Source organism: Heteronotia binoei, chromosome 15, assembly GCF_032191835.1.
Source record: "Heteronotia binoei isolate CCM8104 ecotype False Entrance Well chromosome 15, APGP_CSIRO_Hbin_v1, whole genome shotgun sequence".
Lineage (NCBI taxonomy): Eukaryota > Metazoa > Chordata > Lepidosauria > Squamata > Gekkonidae > Heteronotia > Heteronotia binoei.
The window spans coordinates 25,428,325-25,452,627 of NC_083237.1; the positions used below are offsets into that span (position 1 = coordinate 25,428,325).

Genomic DNA, 24,303 nt, shown 5'->3' on the forward strand with positions numbered 1-24,303 from the left:
GTTTTTTCACTGCAAGTTTTTTCTTTCTGAGAGCAGGGGTTCTCTGCCCCCCCGCCCCACGTTCTTTTTAGAGCTCCCCTAATGTAGGTCTTTGACTACAGAGTAGTTTGATGTTGGGCAGAGCTTAGAGGAAGGGAGTATGTTTTTTCCTTCCTTGTTTTAAATGGTGAGGATGGCAGGCGAGGCTTGGATACGACTGGGAAGCCAGGGGATAAGCCTCTCCCTTCTAGTATCAATTCTAAGCCGGCCCTGTCCTCAGAGAGGAGGAGCTATGCTCCAGTAGTAAGGACTGACCCACTATCAGGACCACCAGAGAAGCTCCTTGTCTGGCTCAGCATTTTTGAAGAAGGTTCCTTGTGAAGACTTTTGGTGGTAGGGGGAGTCAAATGGCCAGGAGGTGCAGAGAGCACCAGGCTCACCCACTGGGGAGATGGGAATAGGTGAGAGATGGCTATTACCAGGGCTTTTTTTTTTGTAGAAAAAGCCCAGTAGGAACTCATTTGCATTTTAGGCCACACTCCCTAATGTTATCATTGCTTCACACAGGTTTTTTTCCCCCTAGGAAAAGCCCAGCAGGAACTCATTTATATATTAGGCCACACATCCCTGATGCCAAGCCAGCTGGAACTGCATTCTTGGGCATTCCTGCTCAAAAAAAGCCACGGCTATTACACTGGCATTCTATCCCTAAATTGTCTTGGCAGAATAAAAACAAATGGGTACTGGAGATTTAAACTCTTGATTTAGTATTCAAATGCTAGTTTCGTGTGGCTATTTTTTTTTAAACCACCAAAATGGTGGTTATACAGCAATGAAGAAGAGGGATAGCAGAAGGTGGGTGATTGGGTGAAACTTTGATATAATCATTCTGCTCTAAAAATTGCTTCAATTTGGAATCAAACTTTTTAAAAAGTTGCCTCAATAGTGCTCTCAGAGGGAAAAAGCAGACTTAAAGTGAACCAAGCACTAAAGGGGAGGGTTAAATGCAGAAATTCCCTTCCCCACCCCCCCAAAAAAGTCCATGGATGCTGAAAGCAACAGAAAACACAAGTGCATAAGAGGCCTGGGAGAAAAATTTGGCACTGGATAATCTTGCCATATGGAATATATTAAATTACATTTTAATGTATGCCTCCCTTCCCCACCCCCAACTTAAAGAATGGATAATACCAAAGTCTGGGATGAATGTAACTCCCCCCACCCCCACCAAGTCTATGATCCCTGTCTTCCTCCAACACAGTGAATATATCAGCTTGCATTTCATGTAATAAGAGAGTGGGGGGAAACCTGACACTAGAATTTGCAGCTAGGGGGAACAAACTGAACTGAAGTTCTGCATTTCCTCTCTCTTCCCTTTCTAAGAAACAGATTATTCCAAATTGTGACAACTGTTAAATCCCAGTCTGGTTTCCTGTAATGATGCCAACTGTGTAAAACCTTTGAGCACGTGTCACTGAAATAATCCAGCTGTCTTTTCTGCACCTTCAAGATGTCTATCCAGCCAGAAGAAAGAGAAGGTGGACTCTCTTTGCAGCAATGACAGTGATGGAGCATTCAACACGCAGGTATTTCAGATACAACTCTTTTGGGGAACAGGTGGTACTGCAGGTAGGTGGGCTCTGTAAGAAGGGAGAAGAAAAATTAAAATAGCCCCATCTCTCTCTCTCTCTCTCTCTCTCTCTCTCTCTCTATCTATCTATCTATCTATCTATCTATCTATCTATCTATCTATCTATCTATCTATCTATCTATCTGTCTGTCTGTCTGTCTGTCTGTCTGCCTGTCTGTCTGTCTATCTTTCCATCTATCCGTCTGTCTGTCTGTCATCTACCTACCTACCTACTTACCTACCTACCTGAGTCCTTCCCCCTCCTTCGATCAGGGGAAGCGATTAGAATATCTAAGAACAGGACGCCCAAGTTTTCTGGTCCAGTAAATCTTGTAATTCAACTTAATTACTCAAATATATTCTAGTCCTTATGCACATTCTTCTGCTTACAAAACTTTTGGGTTCTTGAAGTACAAAAGAGATTCTTTTGTTTGTATAGAGCTTGCAGCTTGTTTTAATGAGGTGCTGGAGTTTCCCATGAAAAAAATATTGTAAGTGGAGCCCTAATCAGGGATACTGTCCAGTACTAAGCATAAGTGCTGTGTAGGGTACCTTGTAGGTTCTGGGACATATCTCCTGAGACACAGCTGGTGCTATCTACACACCTTTCTGAGAGCATGACACAGTCATTTCCAGATAATTTTTCATCATCTATTAAGGATAACCCAGCATTTTTTGGCTTGTCTATTCATTTATTAATTGTCTCACCATCGTAGCAAGAAGGCAGCTTCAACACGCCATCAAAACACTGGCTTGCAGCTTGAAAGTTACAGGTCTTGTTCTGGCTACGGCAGAAAAACGTGACAGATTCTCCGTGATGGACTTGCTGCTCTGGGATCTCATCAATCCAGAGTTTGCGGCCTTTGTACACCACTCGGCTCCTCCGGGCAAGGATGGGACAGCGGGCTGGATAGGAAATGAAAGAAAAGCCCTGATTTCTGTCCAAGGTGAACTCACTGGCATAAGATGGCAAAGATAAAGAGACAAATGGATTTGGGCAGGGGGAGCTGAGGGACAGGTAAATTCTGGTCATATGCAAAGAGGATGCAGGGAAGGAAGGGAAGTACCTCTGCAGGAGGGTGGCTGAGACCAGCTTCCATTCTTCAAACACATGCCTCTGTTGGGGCCATCTAAGAAGAAGTCCCTCTTGCACAAATAATAGATCACAGTTCCCACTGGGTACTCAGACCTATTCACCATAACCACAGTTCCTTCAGCAATATCCGCAGGCCGTGAGCAGTTAACAGCTAGGAAGAGAGAAAAAGTGGAGTTCTAGCTGGATCCACATGAACATATAAAAATGTTTATTCTAAGAAATGGGTAGTTGGGCAAGCCAACACATGAAAACAATGTGTGGATGGATATATGGATCCCCACTCTCCTATGAAACTCACTAGGACACTTGGTGGAACACACACACACACACTCAGTATAACCTACCTCACAAGGTTGCTATAAGGATAAAATGGAGGAGGGAAAAACCATGTAAGCCATCTTGATGTGCTAGAGAGAGAGATGGATGATGAATGGATGGATGTCCATGTGTTAAGTACAGAGAGGTAAGCTGTGGCTCTATGAGGAATCAAGGATAGGTGAAGGGGGACAACTTGCCCCATCTCCAGAATTTAATAGGGTTTTAGGAGTTTGTGGAATTCCCCGCCCCCTTTAACTGACTTCCAGCCTCTCTAAACATTCCCTGGCTGTTAGAGCCTCATCAGGCCCTTTTCTATAGTTGTAATTATTTTCTGCATATCCAAGTATATAGACACCCTTACCTTATCTGTGGATGGCTTATTCTTGCTGCTTTTGTGATTGGCATGAGCTATGTAATTTACAGGTTTGGATCTACCAACTTTTCTGTTGGTGAGAAAGGAAGGGGGGATCCCATCTGACAATGTTAAAAGGCTAGGCTGGTGATCATGAGATCTATGTTTAAAAATACCAAGTGGGATGTGCTCTGTAGCAAGGAGGAAAGTGGAGGTAATTGAGTGAGAAATCAGAGTGGATCCAACCCATAGTGATGATGTGTGAAAGGATGATGGGTCTGTTATGGGATGGATAGAAAGTTGGGTGGACGGATGTTATGATATTGATGGATGCATAAAACTAGATAGATGCTAATAGTGCTGGAACTCTCTTCTCAGGGAGATTAGTTTGTCCCCTTCTTTTGACCTCTTTTGCCAGGAAATAAAGACTTTTTTGTTTCATTTGGCATCCACTCAGTGATCCCTCCTTCCTAACCAATGTTTTTTAATTGCTGTTTTTATGCCATGTACTTACTGTAACTCTGTTTTTAGTTGTTTTAATGAAGTGTGTGTTGGAGGGGTTGTTTTAATGGTTTTTAAATTTGATTTATCATGTAAGTTTTAAATTAGGGGTGTCAAACTCATTTTGTTATGAGGGCCAAATCTGACACAAATGAGACCTTGTCGGGCCGGGCCATGTGTGTCATAAAATGTAATGCCAGGTAGCAGAGAGATAAACTTTAAAAGGACACAAACACAATTAAAGATTTTTAAAAAAAACTTATAACATGCTTAAAACATTAGCACTCTTTCATCTTAAAGGTGCTTTCTTTGTATTTCTCCCATGGGATCCAGAGAACTGGGCAAAGGAAGCTGTGGCTCTTTCCTTCCTTCCCCAGGGGACCAGGAGGGTGAGAAGCCTCAGCCAGTAGAAGGATGAGAGGCTTGGCGATTGAGAGAGTCTGGTAAAGCAAGCTCTGTCTCCCCATCCCTTCTTTCCGAAGGGAGGAGTCTCAGTAAATGGAGAAAATGTAGCTGCTGTTGAGCAAGCCTTGAAAAGCAAGCTATTATGCAGAAGGAAGCAAGAGAGAGGGAGAAGGAAGCAGATGACAGCCAGTTGTTTGGGGGCCTGATAGGAGCCCTCTGGGGGCCTGATTTGGCCCCCAGTCTGCATGTTTGACACTCCTGTTTTAAATTGGTAGCCACTATTGTGGGTCAGGGTAGAAAAGAGGGATATACATTTTGTAGACAAAAAAAAGGGGGCCATCATGATTTAGTCACATCTCCAGTTATCTTTTGGTTGAGACAGGAGTGGTACACTTTGTGGATGTGGACTACTAAACAATCAGGTCTACCTAAACTCAGTCAATAAAGTTCTGCTTCCTCACCATTGTCTTGACTACTTACGTAGGCAGATTGGGGCCTTGTGTGACCATTCCTGGTTCTCTTGGCATAAGAGTGTACTGGCCCCCTCCAGACGGTATCTGTGAAGTAGTGGGGAAAGGATTATATTAGAGTTGTGGTGGGGATTTGTTTGACTTTCATATTTTCCACATGCATCCAAGAATGGAATAGCAGATTATTCAGGATTTGGGAGGTACTTTTCATTAGGGTAACTGAGGAAGAACACCTTTTACACACCCATTTTTGCACCGGTAATGTACTTCCCTCCCTATCTTGTAGGGGCCATCTCCATGGAACCCATTTTCAATCTCTGGCGGAGGTTTGCAAAGGGATGAGGAAGTAGTAACATCTGGAAAAGAAGAGGGAGAGAGGATGCATGCTGTGTATATCCTGATTACGGTAGTTCAAAGGTTTGAGTATCATTAGTCCATTCACTGGAATCGTTGGCCATCAAGTACTGGTCTTAAGATGACTAACTGTCTCTGGTAATGATGCAGGACAACAAATCCCACTGAATTATTGATGATGCTGTTGAGAAACAATCAAGTTACCTTCACAGGGTGTGGTGAAGCTCCACTTCCTGTCTCCTTGACAGCGGCTCATTGACACTTTCTGTCCATCTGCCATCCTAAAACTGGACTTGCATGTTACTTCCATTAAGCTCCCAAAAGTATTGGATTCCTGGGCAAGACGCGTCTCAGCATTGTCAATGGTCACTGGCCACGAGCAGCGAAAATCTTGGAAGAACATAGTAACAGGAGGGGAAAATGATGTTGATGGACAAAGCTCCTAGGTATTGTGACCATGAAGAGGAAGAAGCTTAATGGTCGCATTCTTGGAGTCTAGTAGGCTAAGTTGGAAGAAGAACTGGGAACCAGAATTTCTTTTTTTGGGGGGGGGTGACGGTAATAGGGATCTTAGAAAAAGACAGTGAGATGGAAGCCAAGGTTCCTCCATTTTGTTTCTCCTAGAATGGCACCTTTCAAACAGATATCTTAAATCTCTGCAATAAGGGTGAATCTGGAGGCTAGGAACAAAGATTGGAACAAGACTGGAAGGACTCCTGGATTCCCTGGAAAATGCTGGCTAATTGAGTTAGGCTAGGCTATGTTAGGTGGGAAGGAAAAGGCTGCAAAGTATGCCTTCATCTTAGTGAATGTATGGTTGAGAGAGCAAGAAATTTGGGGAAAGCCAGTTATCAGCCATCCTGTGTCCTGTACCTTCTTCATACCTTGTGAAACACAGCTCAGTCCACATGCCCCATCACACAGACACAGCCGGTGCCTGCATTGGTGAGGGTTGCGTTCACAGCTCTTCAGACAAGTCTGCCCTCTCAGCTCAGCAGCACTCCTCTTCCGAGATGGGCACCTGGGGGCTGTTGTATTCCAAGCTGTAAAGTAAGAAAAAGATAGCAGCTCAAAATAATGTCAAAGAACGAGAACTGAGGTGGAATTCATGGACTTGCTTACATGCCATAATAGAGTTTTTACATCTGAGGCTATGTGTGGAGGAGGCAAAGGAAGATTTCCCCCTGCAAGGTGGCCTAAGGCAGAAGATCTGTGTGGTGCTCCTTCTCCTTGTGGTAAAAACATCACCATAAGGTCATTCATAAATGAACAACTGATTATTTAGTGCCCTTTAGTGTTGTACCCAAATGTGCCACCTATTAGGATTGCCAGTCCCCAGCTGGGAACAGAGGACCCTCTGTTTGGAAGCCCTCTGTTTGAGAGCCAGTTTGGTGTACCGGTTAAGTGTATGGACTCTTATCTGGAAGAACTGGGTTCGATTCCCCACTCCTCCACTTACAGCTGCTGGAAAGGCGTTGGGTTAGCCACAGCTATTGCAGGAGTTGTCCTTGAAAGGGCAGCTCCTGTAAGAGCTGTCTCAGCCCCACCCACCTCACAGGATGTCTGTTATGGGGGGGGGGGAGAAGATATAAGAGATTGTAAGCCGCTCTCAGTCTCTGATTCAGAGAGAAGGGTTGGGTATAAATCTGCAGACTTCTTCTTCTTCAGTCTTCTCCCCACGCTTTATGGTTATCAGAAAGTAGGGGTGGAGGTGAATGCCTGCTAGGCAGTCCATTGGAGACTGGTCCCTATAGAGTATAATAGAGACTGATCCCCTTGGAGACTGGTTCCCATAAGGCATAATGGAGAATTGATCTGTGGGTATCTGGGGCATGGGGAGAGACTGTTTTTTGAGGTAGACCACATTTTCAGTATAGCATCTGGTGCCTCTCATCAAAAAACTCCCCAAGTTTCAAAAAGATTGGGCCAGGGGGTCCAATTCTATGAGACCTAAAAGAAGGTGCCCCCATCCTCCATTATTTCCAATGAAGGAAGGCATTTAAAAAGAATACAGTCCCTTTAAATGTGATAGCCAGAACTCCCTTTGGAGTTCAGTCATGGCTGTCACAATCTTGCTTGTAGCTCCACCCCCAAAGTCCCCAGGTATTTCCCAAGTCGGACCTGGCAACTCACTTTGCCATACTTCAAAATAAAGCTAATCCTGCCTCCTTATTCTCCTCAAACAAAATGAGAGGAGTGAAGAGTCTTGGCTCATTTCCTCTCAGAGTGCTTCTCAAGTGTCCCTCAGCAGAACCTCATTTTTACACTGTGCCTCATTACCCTCACAGTGTCCCTGATTCCTGCCATGTGGGTCCTGGTCGTTGAACATTGTAAGGTGTCAAACTGACTAAAAACAGATCAGACCACTGTTCCCTTTCCTCCCCAATTGTAACATAACCCAAACCACAATTTGAATGGATCTGTTGAACATTAAAAAGGATAAAGGGGTGGGGGGGAGAAAAAGAATTCCCAGTTCAGAGTAAACATTTGGCTTGAACAAAATAGATGTGGTGCTACTCTTGCTGGCCCCAGTGAGTCATGAGCACATAACAACAAACCAATATTTAGGATAATTTGTATATATTTTGGGATGGAATGTAAGGCAAAATGCTGACAGCTGGGAATAGTGAGATGAGGGGAGGAAAGAGAGGGAAAGACAGAGCAGAGGCAAGGGAGTTTGGCTTTCAGCCAACTTTATGGGCGTTCCAGGAGGGGGGAAACAAAACATATAATCCACTTTAATTAAGTAGCAGTCCTTGATTGGTAGTCTCTCTCTCTTTCTTTACATTTTCATACAATAATAATGTTATTTAGTGTGTTTGAAGAGTTTCACCTTCATTATCACAGTAATTCCCGCAACAGCCATGTAAGGCTGAACAGATTACCATCTTGTAATCACCATATTGTAGTTGGGGGACTGAGGCTGGGATAGAGAGAGTTCCTCACCTCAGGCCACAGAGGGAGTTTGGAGCAGAGCTAAGATTTGAACTGGCAATCTCATAGGTCATTGCTGAGCTCCAAGTATACAGTGTGAAACACTCAAACCAATTCCCCACTAGGCTTGTTTCAGCATTGGAGCTCTTCCCCCCCTCCTGACACTTCCATCTGATTTTGCAAAAGCTGCCGCCCTGCAGCGATTTGGCCTGCCTCTTTCCCACGGCAAGCAAGATCCTCTGAAAACCGGTTTCTGCTTGCTGTGGGAAAGAGGCAGGCCAAGTCCCAGCTGCGGGACAGCTTTTGCAAAATTGGATGGAAGCGGTGGGGGGAAAAGAGCTCCGATGCCGGAACAAGCCTAGTGGGTGTCAAACTGACTAAAAACTACACTGCCCAACAGTCCTCACCTGCTCGGGGGGGTGGGGGGGTGGAGGGAAGGCCCAACTACGGTATCTTTACCTTTTTTTGCAGGCATCGAGTCGATAGTTTTTTTCTGGACATTTTTTACACAGAATAAATATAGACATCTAAGGGGAAAATGCTGAGGCTTCCACAGTATCTTGGGAGGGGGTTCTTTGCAACAGCTTATATCTCAGACCAACACTGGCAGTTCTCAGTATTTTTTTGGGGGGGGGGAAGAGTAAAACAGCAGTAGAACATCTGCAGAACTGGTAGTAGGTTGTGTGAAAGACTGAGACCCTGTTCTGCAGATGTTCTACTGCTGTTCTACTCTTCAGGCTGAGCAGACATTACTGGCCTTCATGAATTAATGGTCTGACTTATTAACACATTATGAGACCCTTAGAAAATGACACCCTTACATGTATTAGAACATTATAATTACTTTGTTAAAATATACCTTACTTGTAACACATAAAATTAAAATTGCCTTTTTGGAGGGGGGGGGCAATGCAGATGCATCTGTTTTTCTCCATGAAAGAAATAAAGTGGCAAACCTACCTACAACAGCATCTTTCATTTCATTTCATAATTTTAATTGCCTTGAGGCTGACTAATGTTGATCTCAGTTTCCCTTACTCTTCCCAGAGAATCCAGAGGGTCGGGCTCCCTGCCATTGTCTGAACTTCATCTCCACACCTACTCCTCTTCTGCACTTGCAGTCCCAAATCCTGTTTTATGTACTCGAACATTTCACAGATAAAAACAGAGACAGGCCTGTTTTCATTACACGGTTCACTGCCTGAGTTTTACTTCCCTTCCCCCATTATCACACATTGCAGGAGGCTCAACTCCACTTGCTGTGTGTTGTATTCATTTCAACTGTCCTCCACCAGGCCCGAAGCCAGAAAATTTTAGGTGAGGGGAGAAGAGGAAAAAAAATTAGGTGGGGGGGCATGCAGGGCTTGACTGCTTCTTCCCTTCCACGGCCAGCCCAGTCCCAGCAGCAGGACCCACCAAACAAAGCAAAGGCTTCCCTTTCCCCCCTCAATAGTTAAGCTGAAGGGGAAAGATAGTCAATCTCAAGGCAGTGGCAACCAAGATGGCACCCTTCCTATTTGGAATCCTTTTAATACATGGTTTGAAACATTGGCTTATGAGTAGAAAGAAGATCCATGTTAGATTTTGTTAAGTTTCAAGATGTTAGTTATAGACCATAAGAATATGTAATCCATGACCTACAGTTATCTATTTCTTTTATGTATACTGGACTTCATATTATAATGCTTAACACAGATATATAACAGCGTATTCTTTTCCCTTTCCTTTTATCCCCATCCCTTATCCCTATCTTAATCCCCCTGAAAACTCAATATATTTAAAACAAGATGGCACTCTTCCCCCCCCCCCTCACATGCCTCGCCAATTCTTTCCTTGCCTCAGTCAATCAGTCAGCTAGTCAGCCGCCCTCCTCCCTCATGCTCTCTCTCTTGCTCCCTTACCGATGCCGGGTGCCACATAGATGAAATAGAGGAAGGAGGAGGAGAGTGAGACAAAGAAAAGGGTGGCCAGCAGCAAGCGCTGGGGAAGCCGCTTGGGCCCCTGAGGACACCGCAGCCACTGCATGGTCCAACTCTGGCTCCTCCTTGCCAATTCCTATGTGATCTGAGTCTGACTGAGGGAAATTGGCTGAGGCGACAGTGGCGGCTCTGGCTCCTCCTCCCACTGCTGGTGCCTTGCTCAGCAACGCTCCCGCTGTCGCCTCCTTTTCCTTGGGTCCTGTAGCTGGCCCTGCTGCCTCATGGAGGGGCCTACACATGGAAGGGGGGATAAATGGAGTGGCCTGCCCTCCTGGGGCCCTCCATAGCTATGGGCCTTTTCGCCACTGAGTCAAAGCCAGGATGCGTTTGCTCTTTTACGGTTGAAGACATAAGGGGGGGAGGGGAATATGTTTTCATTAAATGGTTCTCCAATATGCTATCAACAGTTGCAAACTTTCCTTAGCAACTGCAGTATGTAAAATGGCAAGCTGTGCATTGAAAAGTTCTTTTTTTTCATTTTAAAAAAATTATTATTCCAAACATAACATACATACATTACCACGTAATTCTAGTATACTATACAACATACATCTTCCAACTCTTGCACCCGCACCTACCACCCTTCCACCCATCCATACAAGAAGCTTAAAGGGTATTACTATTATACAGTTTCTATTTTCTCATATCAATTCCCAAGTTTCTGGCCCAAACATATATTGGTTCCTATGTCTTTCTACATTCTTGTAAATTTCCATCTCTTAACCTTGTGGTCAGTGTATCCATTTCAGCGGCTTCAAATAATTTTAATAATAATTCTTCTCTATCAGGTATTTTAGCGACTTTCCAGTATTTTGCATATAGAATTCTAGCGACCGTAATTATATGGAGTAATAGTTTTTTCTCCATTTTGGGAATACTCTCTTTACAAATACTCAATAAATACAAATCCGGTGCATGTTGGAATCTTATTTTTAAAATTTTTTGGCTCCAGATATTAATCTGGGTCCAGTATTTTTGGCATGTTCGCACTGCCACCATATGTGGTATAGTGACCCCTTAATTTTTCTACATTTCCAGCATTTGTTTGAGTAGTTCGGATATATTTTAGCCAACCTTTCTGGGGTAAGAAACCAGCGATACATCATTTTGTATAAATTTTCTTTGAAAACCGAGGATTTTGTCAACTTTACATTTTGTTTCCAAAGTTTTTTCCATCCCGCCAAATCAATAGAAAATCTAAAGTCTTCTAACCATTTTATCCAACTCTCTTTCACTGTTTCTTCTTGCATTTTAATTTGGAGTAGCCAATTATATATTTTTGAGATAAAAGTTTCTGATTATCTTGAATTAATGTATCAAATTCGTTTAGAGTTTTGGAGAAACCTAATTCTTTATCCGATTGATATCTTGACTTAACCTGACATCTAACCCACCAGTTCAATTTTATGTTGTCATCTAATTTCAGCATTGAACAGTTCTTTAGAGATCATGTGCATGGATTTATCTACATGTGTTCTAGAAGCAGGGTTGGATCTAGACTAAACTGGCAATTCCCCCCAATTCTTCCTTCCTCCTTCATACTCGCCTCATACTGTTCTGGGGGATCCCCTGACTCCCAGAAGTGGCATTTTGCAAAGATATGGGGGAGGACCAGGAAAGAAGAAGATATTGGATTTATATCCCGCCCTCCACTCCGAAGAGTCTCAGAGCAGCTCACAATCTCCTTTACCTTCCTCCCCCACAACAGACACCCTGTGAGGTGGGTGGGGCTGGAGAGGGCTCTCACAGCAACTGCCCTTTCAAGGACAACCTTTGCCAGAGCTATGGCTGACCCAAGACCATGCTAGCAGATGCAAGTGGAGGAGTGGGGAATCAAACCCGGTTCTCCCAGATAAGAGTCCGCACACTTCACCACTACACCAAACTGGCTCTCCATGGAAAAGAAGACTTATTTATATTTATATATGCAGATTTATATCCCGCCCTTCTCTCTTAACCAGAGACTCAGAACGACTTACAATCTCCTATATCTCCTCCCCCCACAACAGACACCCTGTGAGGGTGGGGCTCAGTGGAGAGGGCTCTCACAGAAGCTGTCCTTTCAGGGACACCCCCTGTGATAGCTATGGCTAACCCAAGGCCATTCAAACAGCTGTAAGTGGAGGAATGGGGAATCAAACCCAGTTCTCCCAGATAAGAGTCTGCACACTTAACCACTACACCAACTGACTCTCCTCTGTCTGCATCCAGTCTATTAAATGGAAACACTCTACCCTGAGATTTGACTTTTCAGTGAGGAAGCTGAGTGTGAAAAATTAAAGATTGGGCTCTTGCATTAACATTTTTAAAAGCATCTCCAAAAGGCAAAATAAGGACAGTGAGGATACATATCAGGAAAAGTCTTAACCAAGCAAATGGGGACAACCAGAGTATATTAATAGGGTTTCCAGTGGGGCAGAGCAGTGGTGTCTTGGTCTGCTCATGACAGCCATTTTATATGCAGAAGTCAGAAGGTGATGCTTTTCGCAGTATGGAGAAAGATATTATCGCTATGAGTGTGACACGAGGTTAGTGGTGTGTTAATAATCGGTGTTAAAGAGCACTTGAGATGGCACCTTCATACGCGTGTGTGTGCGCGTATGGAAGGGAATGGGTTTGCGGGAAGGAGCAATTTTTAGATTCTTACAGAAAATGTTCTCACAAATACATCTTTTCCTTCCTTTCTCAGCATGAAGTTGTGTTGCTGTCAATGTCCACCAGATGGAGAGAAAAAACCATTTCTGGCATGCAAATTGCCTTTTAGCCAAGTCTACAAAACATTGTCATCTTCCTTTTTTATAAGGCCACACATATTTGTTGGTTTAAACATTTTGCCAGCCTGGCTCTGAAGGCATCAAATGGGCAATAATACATTGAATGGCGTAGTACATAAAATAACTGATCGAATAAGTGAAACAAAACCACTATTAAGAAGCCACTCATGGCCGGCTGCTTGCCTGTCTATTCAGCAGTCAAGGAGTCTATTAAAAGAGATGGCTCAATTACGCAGGTGTGAAACTGATAGGGGTGCCAACTTTTCAACTGGTCCCTCTAGCTGTCCTTTTGTTATCAGTTCAATCTGCAGCAATTTTTAAGGGATGTTATTTACTTCCGTGCTATGAAAAGCTTCAGCTGCTCGTTTCTGCTTATTAAACCTCTATTAAAGAGACAGAATATTTTGTTGTTGTTCCTGGCCATTAGGCTGCCTTAGAAACTGGGTAAATAGAAACCGACATGCTGATCCTTGCTTCATAGGAGTCCTCCATCAAATTACAATAGAGAACAAATCTAACGTGTTTAGGACTGCAGACATCTTAGCTGGGTGGAAGGGGAGAAGGGAATTGGGAACTGCATTTTCCCAGAAGAGGGGTGGGGGTGGGGAGATCTGTGTGATTTCATTGAAACACAAGCACTAGCTTGTAGTAGGGTTGCCACCTTCCAGGTGGCACCTGGAGGTCTCCTGCTATTACGGTTAATCTCTAGACAACGAAGTAAGGTGCCCTGGAGAAAATGGCTGCTTTGCAGGGTGGGCTCTATGGCATTATACCCCACTGAGGTTCCTCCCCATCCCAAATTCTTCCCTCTCCAGGCTCCACTCCAATATCTCCAGGTATTTCCCAACCTAGAGCTTGGAACCCTAGCTTGGAGAGAGAGAGCTGGATTTAAAACCTACTAAGCTTTAGCAACAAATTAATTGCAACTGTGCTTTTATGCCAACTGATCATTAGAAAGGCAGAGAGAGAGAGTGTCAGGCTAGATGGCTACCTGGATTTAACACACGGATGGCTGGCTAAGCAGGTAAAACATTGGTATGAAACTGAACACTGGATGAACAAGATGCGGGGGGGGGGAAGCATCATATATCTGAGAATAGTAGAAGAAATTAAAATGGAAGTTAGAAAGAAGAGGAGAAGAAGTTCAACCCATCAGCCTTTGGTCTGACTAGAGTGTGGAGGCAGTCCTGGGGTGATCTCATGGGGGTTCAAATCACACCAGCCTAATTGAAAGGTCTCTTGAAGTTGTGTTCAGCTCACCCTCAATTCTTGGTCTGTAAAACAGATTTAAGAGTGACCCAGTGGCTCAAAGGTAAGGGACTGTGGTTAGCATCCTGGGCTTTAAGGCTAGATGAAGTAGATATAGGGATATGTGTTTGTGTGCAATTGAGATAAAAAATGCAGGCATCTGTGGATGTTTGGGAAAGTTAACTGTCATTACTGTCTGGAGATTTCAATTAAATCTACATTCAAAAAAAGACACAGGGGGAGAAGAAAGCAAAGTATGGGAGTGTTGCGGGGAGCCTATTTTCTTGTGTTCCATTTGGTGTACCTGCTGGTGCTACCTTAAGACAATTTTGCTGGTGTAAACAACTGTACCACCCAAACACTGACTCTCTGGCATTCCTTGCAATCTTGTGCCCCTGCAGGAATACACTGCTTGATCAGTGGCGGGAAGTACTGTCCTCTAGCCGACTTATGAGACTCACAAAGGTTTTTTAAGGCAAGAGATTTCAGAGATGGTTTGCGGTTGCCTGCCTCCGTGTAGCGACCCTGGAGTTTCTTGGTGGTCTCCCATCCAAGAAGAAGAAGATGATATTGGATTTATATCCCGCCCTCCACTCTGAATCTCCGAGCGGCTCACAATCTTCTTTATCTTCCTCCCCCACAACAGACACCCTGTGAGGTGAGTAGGGCTGAGAGGACTCTCACAGCAGCTGCCCTTTCAAGGACAACCTCTGCCACAGCTATGGCTGACCCAAGGTCATTCCAGCAGGTGCAAGTGGAGGAGTGAGGCATCAAACCCAGTTCTCTCGGATAAGAGTCTGCACACTTAACCACTACACCAAACTGGCTCTCAAGTACTAACCCAAGTACTAACCCAAGCTCACCCTGCTTAGCTTCTGAGATCTGCCTAGGATGGGCCATCCAGATCAGGGCACTTAAAAAAACTGCAGTCCCAAACATTGTTTGGCCAGCCTGTTACACAGGAGACAGCCCTAGTAGCTGGCAGCAGAGCTTAATATAAATATCAAGCTGAGTTGGCAATTCAGCAGGAAAGGTGGTTTAGCAGCTTGCAAAGGAGCAAACAGAGCAAAAAAAAAAAAACAGAGGCAGAGGAGACAGTGAAAAGACAGGGGAAGGGGCATTGTGGGACTTACCTATTTGTTCGCTGCCTTCTGAATAAAGGGGAGACAGAACCATTAGCAGTAGCAGTGTGGCAAAGCTGGACATGGTCCTTGGGTGTTCCTTGGTTATAGTCAGGGTGGCTGTGGGTCAGGACGCAGGGGTGAAGTAATACTTAGCAGATTCTAGGAAAGCTAGGGAAGAGCAGGTGCCAGGAGAACTCCTTCATTCAGTGAAAAAAGTGTGGAGTCCAGTGCAAGCACAGTGGGGGTGGGGGCTGAGACCCAAGAATCCTTTGGTTCTTTGGAAAAGGAGTTGGATTTAGTGGGTGACGGGGGCCTGGAAGTCAGGATTCCTTAGAGGGCCAGGCCAGCCTTACAGCTGGGGTTTGACTTTCCCATGGGATATATACCCTCTCTCCTACTTTGCATCCGAAGTTATTGGTTAACCAGGCTTGGAAAATGCCAAAGGGCAAGGTGGCCTTCTACAACTGTCACCAGGAACTCTGAACTTTCCAATGAGGCAACAGAGCAGGGTCAGTGTGGGAGGAGATGGAGATGACCCCATGATCTCTTCTATAACATCCCCTGCATGGGCTCCGTTCTCCTCTATCAGGACCCTTGTGGTGGATACAGCATAGAGGGACCCACTAAGCCAGGGCTGCCCCTAGACTGTCTGGCACCCTAGGCAAGGCTAACTACTGGCACCCCCCCCCCCCAATAACATCACCAAGTCACATGGGGGGGGGTGCCCAATTCGGTACCTCCTGAAGGGCAATCACCTAGTTTGCAGGATTGGCCCTGTACAAAGTCCATGGCTGGGTCTCTCACCAAGCTGCTCAAGCACCTGGGGTTTTTTTGGGGGGGGCACAATCTGGTAGCCACTGATGCATGGCACAGATTGGCATCCAGTTAACAGTGGCATGGGGAGGCCCGGGACTATGGGGGGCCCCTCCATTCTCACCCAAGTTGAAATTGGCTGGCCTCACCTCTTATGGCCAGAGCTCCTGCACCTGCACCAGGAGGGGGTTGTTGGTGGCCCCCTGACCCCCTCAACAAAAAATTGTGTCTCTGGCCCCATCAAACTTTAAATCCTGGCGATGGCCCTGGGCATGGGTGGTGATAGATGTATTTCCCCTAGGGGTGAGGTGACAAAATACTTTGAAAGGGTTGGGGGGGAACCCCCCTCCAGATTTTTGTTTCCCTCAAGAATGTAGGCATCTCCTTTCTCAGCTTCTGGCCTTTGACAAGACCTGTCATTCTCCTGCAAATGCAATCCACAGCGGGAGAGCTCTTCCTCGGCCCAACTTCACTTCTTTCATCAGACCTTTCCTTTCTAACCAGAGGAATGTTCCCCCCCCCCCGCCCCCTCCTCCGAGCGGCAAGATCTAATGGGTCAGGTCCTGGGGGAAGAGCCGGGAACCAGGACGCCCGGGTTCCGCGGGAGGGCAGGGGATCCGTGTGCCAGGGTGAGCAGGTTGGGTCGGGGAGGGGGGAGACTCCCGACGGACTCCCTGGAGAACCCTGCCTGTCGAGTGAGTCCTCTTGAAACTCCTCCTCCTCCTCCTCCTCCCCCCCCGTCCAAATCTCCGGCTCCGGAGCCAGCAAGAGACCCAGCCCCAATCCGCGCACAACCTGTTTGTTTCTCTCGCTCGCTCTCGGGCTGAGCTTTTTTCACCTCGCCTCCCATCTGCTGCTTCCCGCTCGCCTCCGGCTCGGAAGCTCTCCAGCCGCCCGCCCGCCCGCCCGCCTCTCTTCTCTCTCTGCCTCCATCCCCAACTCCACATCCTTCGTTCACCGCCCATCCATCCGTCCTTCCCTCCACATCTCGGTCTCTTTCCATTCATCCTCCCACGTCCCGCCGTCGCTCTTTCTTCCCTTCCCTTCCCGTCCACCCCTCGCCCATTTGCACCACGGACCTGCCGGGCATCCCCCTCCCGGGTCCCTTCCCCTGATCCCCTCCGTTTCTCCGGCGCCTGCGCCCCTCGCCCCTCCGTCTGGGAATCGCTTCTTCCACCCCGCAGCCTCCTCTCCTCTCGGGCCGTCGGGCTTCCTTCTGTCTCTCCCGCTTCCTCCGCCGCGCCTGCTTGGGTCAGCGGGGCTTCCCCCAGGGGGCACCATGGCGCTGCTGAGCTCCCCGACGGAGACCGAGTGCCTCACCAAGCCGCTCTTCTGCAGGAAGGGGGCGCTGCGCCAGAAGGTCATCCACGAGGTGAAGAGCCACAAGTTCGCCGCTCGCTTCTTCAAGCAGCCCACCTTTTGCAGCCACTGCACGGACTTCATCTGGTGAGAGAAAACCTAGCCCCACCTCCCCAACCCACACGGTGATGTCCCTACGGCCCGTTGGGCTTCGAACTTGCAACCCCATAGCAAGGATCCCATAAACTTGCAACCCGCATCCTATAATCTCAATGGCCCCATAACTCTTCCCCGTTCGCTGGGCTGCCCTGCCTTTCACGGTTTGAGTTGGATGGTGGAAGGCAGGAGGGCCTGGCTAGCTTGGTCCATGGGGTCGCAAAGGGTCGGATTCGACTGTGCGACTGAACAACAACAAAAGTAGAATGTATCCTGAGAATGGCGGGTTTGGTACGTGTCTATGTGTGTGCGTGCATGAAAGCAAGTTGCTAGTCCTCAAGGAGAAAGTCTTGAAATAGTGTGGGCAACCAAAGTCTTGAAGTTAGAAAAAGTCGGCTTTGGGCGTCTTCTGTAACTTTGTGCCTTTCCCCATAACTGGAAGCGGGAGGAATTTGAGATTTCCTATTTTGTCTTTGGTTTTAGCTGGGGATGTTTTACCTATAGTTGTAAGCCGCCTTGAACCAAGAGCAAAGGTGGGAGATAAATGTTTTAATAATTAAAAAAAATAAACCAGAACAAATATGGAAATATATGCAAGTTTTCACAAATGTGTGTAGGTCATGGTGTTTACCTTTTTTTTTGTTTGGGATCTTGAATTATCTTGACCCAGACTTGCAACTCGTGATAATGACCCTTCTAGCTTTGTGACCTGTGACTATTGGGGGGGGGGGGGTCTTCAGCCAAGCTGTTGTATCTGTCCACCATGCCCTGCCATGTAAAATGTCTTAAGAGAGGCTGCCAAGGCTCAAATCAGTGAGTTCAGACATGCAAAGTAGCTGTGGGGTCATTGTCTCTCCTGAAACATGTTTCAGATCCCATAATCTTGTTATCTTACAATGTTTCCATGTATCTTCTTAGATCTTGGGTCATAAACCAACAGTCCTAAAAGTATACCTTTGTTGCCCTGATCATATCATAGCACTGTCTTGAGAACATTATATTTCACCAATAAGATCTCTTAGCTTCGCTCTTGTGATCTATGAATCTCTTTGTATTGTGCAACAATCTTGTCAAATGCTGTGACCCTACTACTCTCCCAGAACGTGCAGTCCTATATAATCCTGTTTGCTCCTGTAGAGACTCCTGTGTTCCCCCTTCATTTGCAATTCTGCTTCCAGGAAACTGTCTGCAATCAGAAAATATTATGCAAACGGATGTGTATTTACATAATGACCTGAGCTTGAATAATTCATTTTGCTTCTGTGATTCAGACACGGAAATGATTAGATCTGTTTGTGGCAGGGAAAGGGGTACGGTAGGCGAGCACAGGAAAGGAAAGGGCAGCATGGAAGTGTTTCCAGGTGTTAACCTTGAACTAATGAGAGCTAGAAGCCTGCTTTTTAAAATGAGCAATGCGGTTCACAGAATCTCAAATACTATGCTATGTATGTTTTATATCTTGGAATGCTGCACACTGTTATCATCTCAGAATCCCCCATTCTCCAAGCAAGCCCTTTGTTCCTTAATTTTGATTTTATTGTTTCCAATCTCAACAGGGTTTTTTTTTGCTCTCCGAAATCTGTAGTCCTGCCCATTCTGGGACTTTGGACAGGGGGAAGTGTTGAGTACACACAACCACACACTCTGAACATATAATGTACTATCTACAGTCATCCTCCCTCCTCCATTACATCCTTGGTTTCAAGGGGGTTTGCCCTTGATTTAGTCCTTCTGTCCCATCCTTGACAGTTCTGGGGCTAAGAAGGACATGGCTGACTTGACAAACTGTGGGTCATTCATCAGTTCAGAGTTTCACTGGGGAAGAACATGTCAGACACATCAAGAAGGCGGTATTGTGATAATGACATAACTAAGGGTCATAAAAATATTTTAATTATAAAAACTGGAGATGGAAAACGAGTCCCTAAATGCTTGATGGTCACTATAGTCCTTTTTTTTTTTAACACAGCAGGTTCAGCTTTCAGAGTGGGTGTGACAGCCAAAACAACAGCACTATGCATTGTGCCACTAAAGAACAATGTACCCTCATTAGACTCTCTTTTGGAAAGCACATTTAGTGTTGCTCTTTGCCACTTCCAGAAGCTCCCTTCTTGCAAAACATCCCCCCCCCCCCGAAATATATTCCCGAAGACAGCAGGAGTGATGGAAATTTGTTCCGACACAGTTCTGCCGTCACTAAAAGCTTGGGACAAACTCAGTGCATAATACATTTTCTGCTTATGATGGGCAGAGTTCCCAAAAACATGAACAATCCATTAGATGAAAAAAAATTATGAATGGGTGGCAACTTACAGCTGCAACAGGCTCTTATGATAAACAGTTTTCACGTCTTCTAAATTGCTAGGGATAGGCAAGGAATGGGCTGTTTTCCATTAATGCTGACAAGAAAGCACAAGGGAAGAGTGGCATAGCTGGAGGAAGGCAGGTTTTTAGGTTAGGCATCTAATAAGATTTTCTGTTTTGTTCAGGTTAGTTGGATGAAGGGCATGGTGGAGTCATAGAAGTTATAGAATCATAGGAGTAATTGAATCTGAAGGTCCAAACCAACCAACAGAAAGTTCTGAACCAAATCATGTAGGGTGTTTCCCACAATTCCCTTCTACCCAGGAATGCTCATATTGCAAGAAGTGATGTGAAAATCTGGATTTGGGCTGCATGACCTTGAGCCTATTTCTCAGCCTGGCCTACCTCAAAGGGTTGTTGTAAGGAGGGAAAGGTACACCACCTTAAGTAGGAAAGGGAGGATACACATTATGTTCTGTTACTCCATAAATAGTCCGAAGATTCACCTACCAGTAAATGTGGTAACAACTAGTTTAGTTGAGTCTTAGAAGTCATGGAGACTAGGTTTATCCACAGCTATAAGCTAGGGTACTTCAATAGAACTTCCATGTGTAGAAGTAGTTAATCTCTGAATAGCTGCCAATGGGAAATCATCAATCCTTTGATTGTGTGTGCAGTTCTCAGAGGTAATTATCTGGCCACTATTGCAAAGGCAATGCTGGGATAGCCTTTGACATGAACCAATAAAACAATGTCTGTGTTTTGGTTCTAATGAACCATCACCACCACCATCATCATCTTAATTAATTGCCCCATCCCATATTGGGCCAGGCTTTGGGCGATTTACAACATAGTTAAAATACATAAAATTAATAACACATGAATAATAAATTAGCTAAAATTGTAAAAACAAACATGGCACCCTGTAGGGTTTTTTTGAATCCTGGACTACCAGGGTGTCCTGCTGGGGGGAGAAGGAAACTTACAAAGCATCTGGGGAGGGTAGGAAAAAAGAGAGAGAGAGACCATCTCAGGACGTTGGAGCTCTGCTTCCATTCTCTGCCTCTCCCTCCAGTGTTAGGGTTGCAAACTCTGGGTTGAAAAATCCCTGGAGATTTGGGGGTGGAGCCTGGGGAGGGCAGAAGGAGGGGCCTCAGCAGGGTACAACACCATGGAGTCCACCCTCCAAAGCAGCCGTTTTCTTTTCTCCAGGGAAACTGATTCTCTGTCATATGGAGATCAGTTGTAATTCTGGGAGATCTCTACACCCAAGGTTGGGAAGCCTATTCCTCACCTTCTTTGCAGAAGGCAGTAATAGAAGAGCTAAGTCTCATTCTGCTGGAACCTTAAAAGAACCCAGACCCAGCCCTCCTCCTGCCCTTGATTTCAGAAAACGACAGGATGGGCAAAGGAAAGCATGGGGCTGTCACAGGTCCCAGTCTGGCTGGACAGTCAGATTCTCTGCCATCTGGATAGAAAATATAAACAACAGAAAGTGTAAACTGGAGCTGCATCTGTTTCTTACACACATCTGGTTAAACCATAGGTCAGTAGGCACTCATACAGCCTTTACAGAGCAGATTTTTTTGGGGGGGGGGAGCGGTCCAATTCTTTGACTTGTGGGCAATGTTTCCTCTAAGCTGAAGAGTCTTGTGAACAAAAATTCTACTTTGTGAGCTACTGGCATTAAAGTTGTGAGCTACCGCATAAATTAGTGTGTTCTGGAGTCATCTTTCCTGAGCTAAGACAAAAATGTGTGAACTGGAGGCTTAAAATCTGTGAGCTAGCTCTTGCTAACTGAGTTTAGAGTGAACACTGCTTGTGGGTGCTATAAATGTCCTAATTTGCTAGAAATTTGGGCGTGGTGCCTGTGGTGGGGAGAATTTGGGGAGCGATTTCATCTAGAATATGTGGTAGAATATAGAGTTTGCCTTTGGAAGGTGCCATTTTCTCCAGGGGTAGTGATCTTTGTAGCCTGGTGATCATTTGTAGTTCTGGGAGAACTCCAGGTACCACCTGGAGATTGGCAAACTTGGTGCTATAATATGGCAGAGATGCATGGGGGGGGGCGGTTATCTGGCCTATCACTGTGTGAAATGCATCTGCCAGATGGCTAGGAATGGGTGTGGGTCAAACGTTGATACTGGCTGCCTTAACTGAGTACTTTTGACTAGTCTGGTAGCTGCTAAAAGCCCCTTGCTGGGTGATCTTGTGCATGATTACATGGATGTAAGCCTGACCGGATTTAATAGACCTTAGTCCCTGGAGAGAGCCGAATTACACAACTCACTACCATATGTATCTTTTCATAGCTGTTTTTCTTTTATTATTATTATTATTTTAAAAGAGCCTCTGACGCTGCGAGTTTCTGATGAGGAAAAGGAAGAAAAAGGAGAAGGGTTTGCTGACCTCTTCCTTCAGTCTGTTTTTTCACCCCAAAGTGCAGTCTAATTGCTTTTCACCTGGGGGGGGGGGGGAGAGATGCAGTTTCCTCCACATATTGTAACTTGGCAGGGCAAATTTGAGCAAAATAAGGGCCAGAGTAAGCATTTCTCCCTGTGCTTCCTCCATAACATGTAGCATCAGAGGTTGCTTTTGATTTTTATGTTTTGGAAGGATACCTTAGTTCCTTAAGATTCACACTGCCACATATAACAGGGACCGGCCTTTGTTTAACCAGGGAAGACTGGGAGTTCTGTGATCAGAGCTCCCTGCTTTTTAACAGATAAATGGAGTTATCTGGCATAGGGGCCTATGTTTCTGATTGGGGTCAGAACATGAGGAGAAGTGATGTGTTGCTTAAGCTTTCCCCTGTGCTGTTTTCCTAACCTAAAATGGCCCCCAGGAGCCAATATTTGCCTCATTGAGCATGCCTAAATGTTGAAGTTCTGTTAAGATTGCCGTCCCATGCTGCTCCTTACCCATGGAGCTCCCTCCCGGAACTGGTGTACCATCTGTCCCTCTTGTTCCAGGCTGAAACAAAACCTAAATCTGTGTAATTGCACAGCTTTCTTTCTCTCTCTCTTTTTCTCTCTCTTGTGGCATATATGGTCTCTTCCTTATCTAGGGTTGCAAGGTCCAATTCAAGAAATATCTGGGGACTTTGGGGGTGGAGCCAGGAGCACGGGTGTGACAAGCATAATTGAACTCCAAAGAGAGTTCTGGCCATTACATTTAAAGGGACCACACACCTTTTAAATACCTTCTCCCCACTGGAAATAATAAAGGGCTCTTTTGGGGCTCATAGAATTGGACCGCCTGGTCCAATCCTTTTGAAACTCAGAGGGTGTTTGGATGAGAGGCATCGGATGCTATGCTGCAAATTTGGTGCCTCTATCTCAAAAACAGCCCCCCCAAACCCCAGATACCTGCAGATCAATTCTCCATTATACCATATGGGAATCAGTCTCCACAGGGAATAATGGAGTGCCCAGCAGGCATTCCCCCCCCCCCGCTTTCTGATGATCCTAAAGTGGGGGGAGGCTTCCAAATCAAGGGATCCTCTGCCTCCACCTGGGGATTGGCAACCATATCCTTAGCCTGACAACAATCATTTGAGGTAATTGAAGGCTGCAAGAGATGAATGCAAGGTTCATGGCAGAGTTATGTTTGTGGCTATTTGAGTATAAATTGTAAATTTTTCAGAGCAGAGGTTCTTTTTGTTGCTGCTTATTTTACCCTTGAAAGCATAAGATGGAGTGAAATGAGATAAATAGGGGTGTGCAAAAAGAAGAGGATTCCATGTTTGGATTTGGTTCCTCTGTCATTTAAAAAACTTGTCTTGGTTCTTTAATTACAGGGATTAAAGCAAGTCATTATGAAATCAATCTGATAGTTCTTTCTATTGGTTTCAAGGGGAAACACTTCTGAGTTGTAATTTCCGCACTACAATGAAGATGCCTGAACCTGAATCACTTGTTCTGTATATGCACATAAAGATGATCTGATCCTTCATCATCACTGATCTTTCCCTTCTCTCTTTCAATTTTCCCAACTATGTTTATGTATGTACATGCTCTTCATTATTATGGGGTGGCAGAAGCCGTAAGCCTCTGCCGCTATTCCCCCCTCCTCCAGTCTCCAAAGCATCACCTGCCTGTACCTCACTTACCTGCCAACAATTGCAAGCAAAGCCTTTGCCTCTATCCCCTCCAGAGGGGTGGGCTGCTGGCTGCCCATTATGATTGCCTGTGCATCTCTGTCTGCTCCTAACCTGCTCTCTTTGCCTGACATATGGCCTAGGCTAGCTCAGATCTCAAAAGCTAAGCAGGACTGGCCTTGGTTTGTACTTGGATGGGAGACCACCAAGGAATTCCAGGTCACAGTGTCGGAGGAATGGCAAACCACCTCTATTAGTCTCTTGCCTTGAAAACAGAGTTGCCATAAGTTGCCTGTGACTTGATGGCACCTTACACATGTGTGCATGCACACACAGAAATGCACAGAGGTATAAGCAATGTTTTTGCACCTATGTAGCAGATGCAGCTCCAAATAATGAAATAGCTCATGCAAATACAGGGCCTGTTCTTATATAGAATTAGAAGGCTCTCCCAAAACCACTGAAACA

At 45.4% G+C, this 24,303-nt stretch overlaps 2 protein-coding genes across 3 annotated transcripts in view; one reads left to right on the plus strand and one right to left on the minus strand.

The window, feature by feature from the left end:
• Positions 1 to 1,087: 1,087 nt before the first annotated feature.
• LOC132584097 (beta-2-glycoprotein 1-like) lies at positions 1,088 to 15,532 on the minus strand. Its single transcript, XM_060255890.1, has 8 exons — positions 15,174 to 15,532; positions 5,990 to 6,148; positions 5,310 to 5,495; positions 4,996 to 5,107; positions 4,762 to 4,838; positions 2,677 to 2,856; positions 2,318 to 2,515; positions 1,088 to 1,619 (listed from the first exon to the last, which is right to left on the minus strand). Exons 1-8 carry the CDS (start codon positions 15,244 to 15,246, stop codon positions 1,555 to 1,557), a joined length of 1,050 nt encoding a protein of 349 aa, XP_060111873.1. The 5' UTR covers positions 15,247 to 15,532; the 3' UTR covers positions 1,088 to 1,554.
• A 1,696-nt stretch (positions 15,533 to 17,228) lies between these two features.
• PRKCG (protein kinase C gamma) overlaps positions 17,229 to 24,303 on the plus strand; it is a 44,434-nt gene continuing 37,359 nt past the window's right edge. Inside the window, exon 1 of one of the 2 annotated variants that reach the window (XM_060256298.1) lies at positions 17,229 to 17,423. In XM_060256298.1, coding sequence (XP_060112281.1) covers positions 17,257 to 17,423 — 167 coding nt within the window. In that variant the 5' untranslated portion in view covers positions 17,229 to 17,256. The remainder of the gene's footprint in view (positions 17,424 to 24,303) is intronic. The other variant, XM_060256299.1, reaches the window with a different exon arrangement.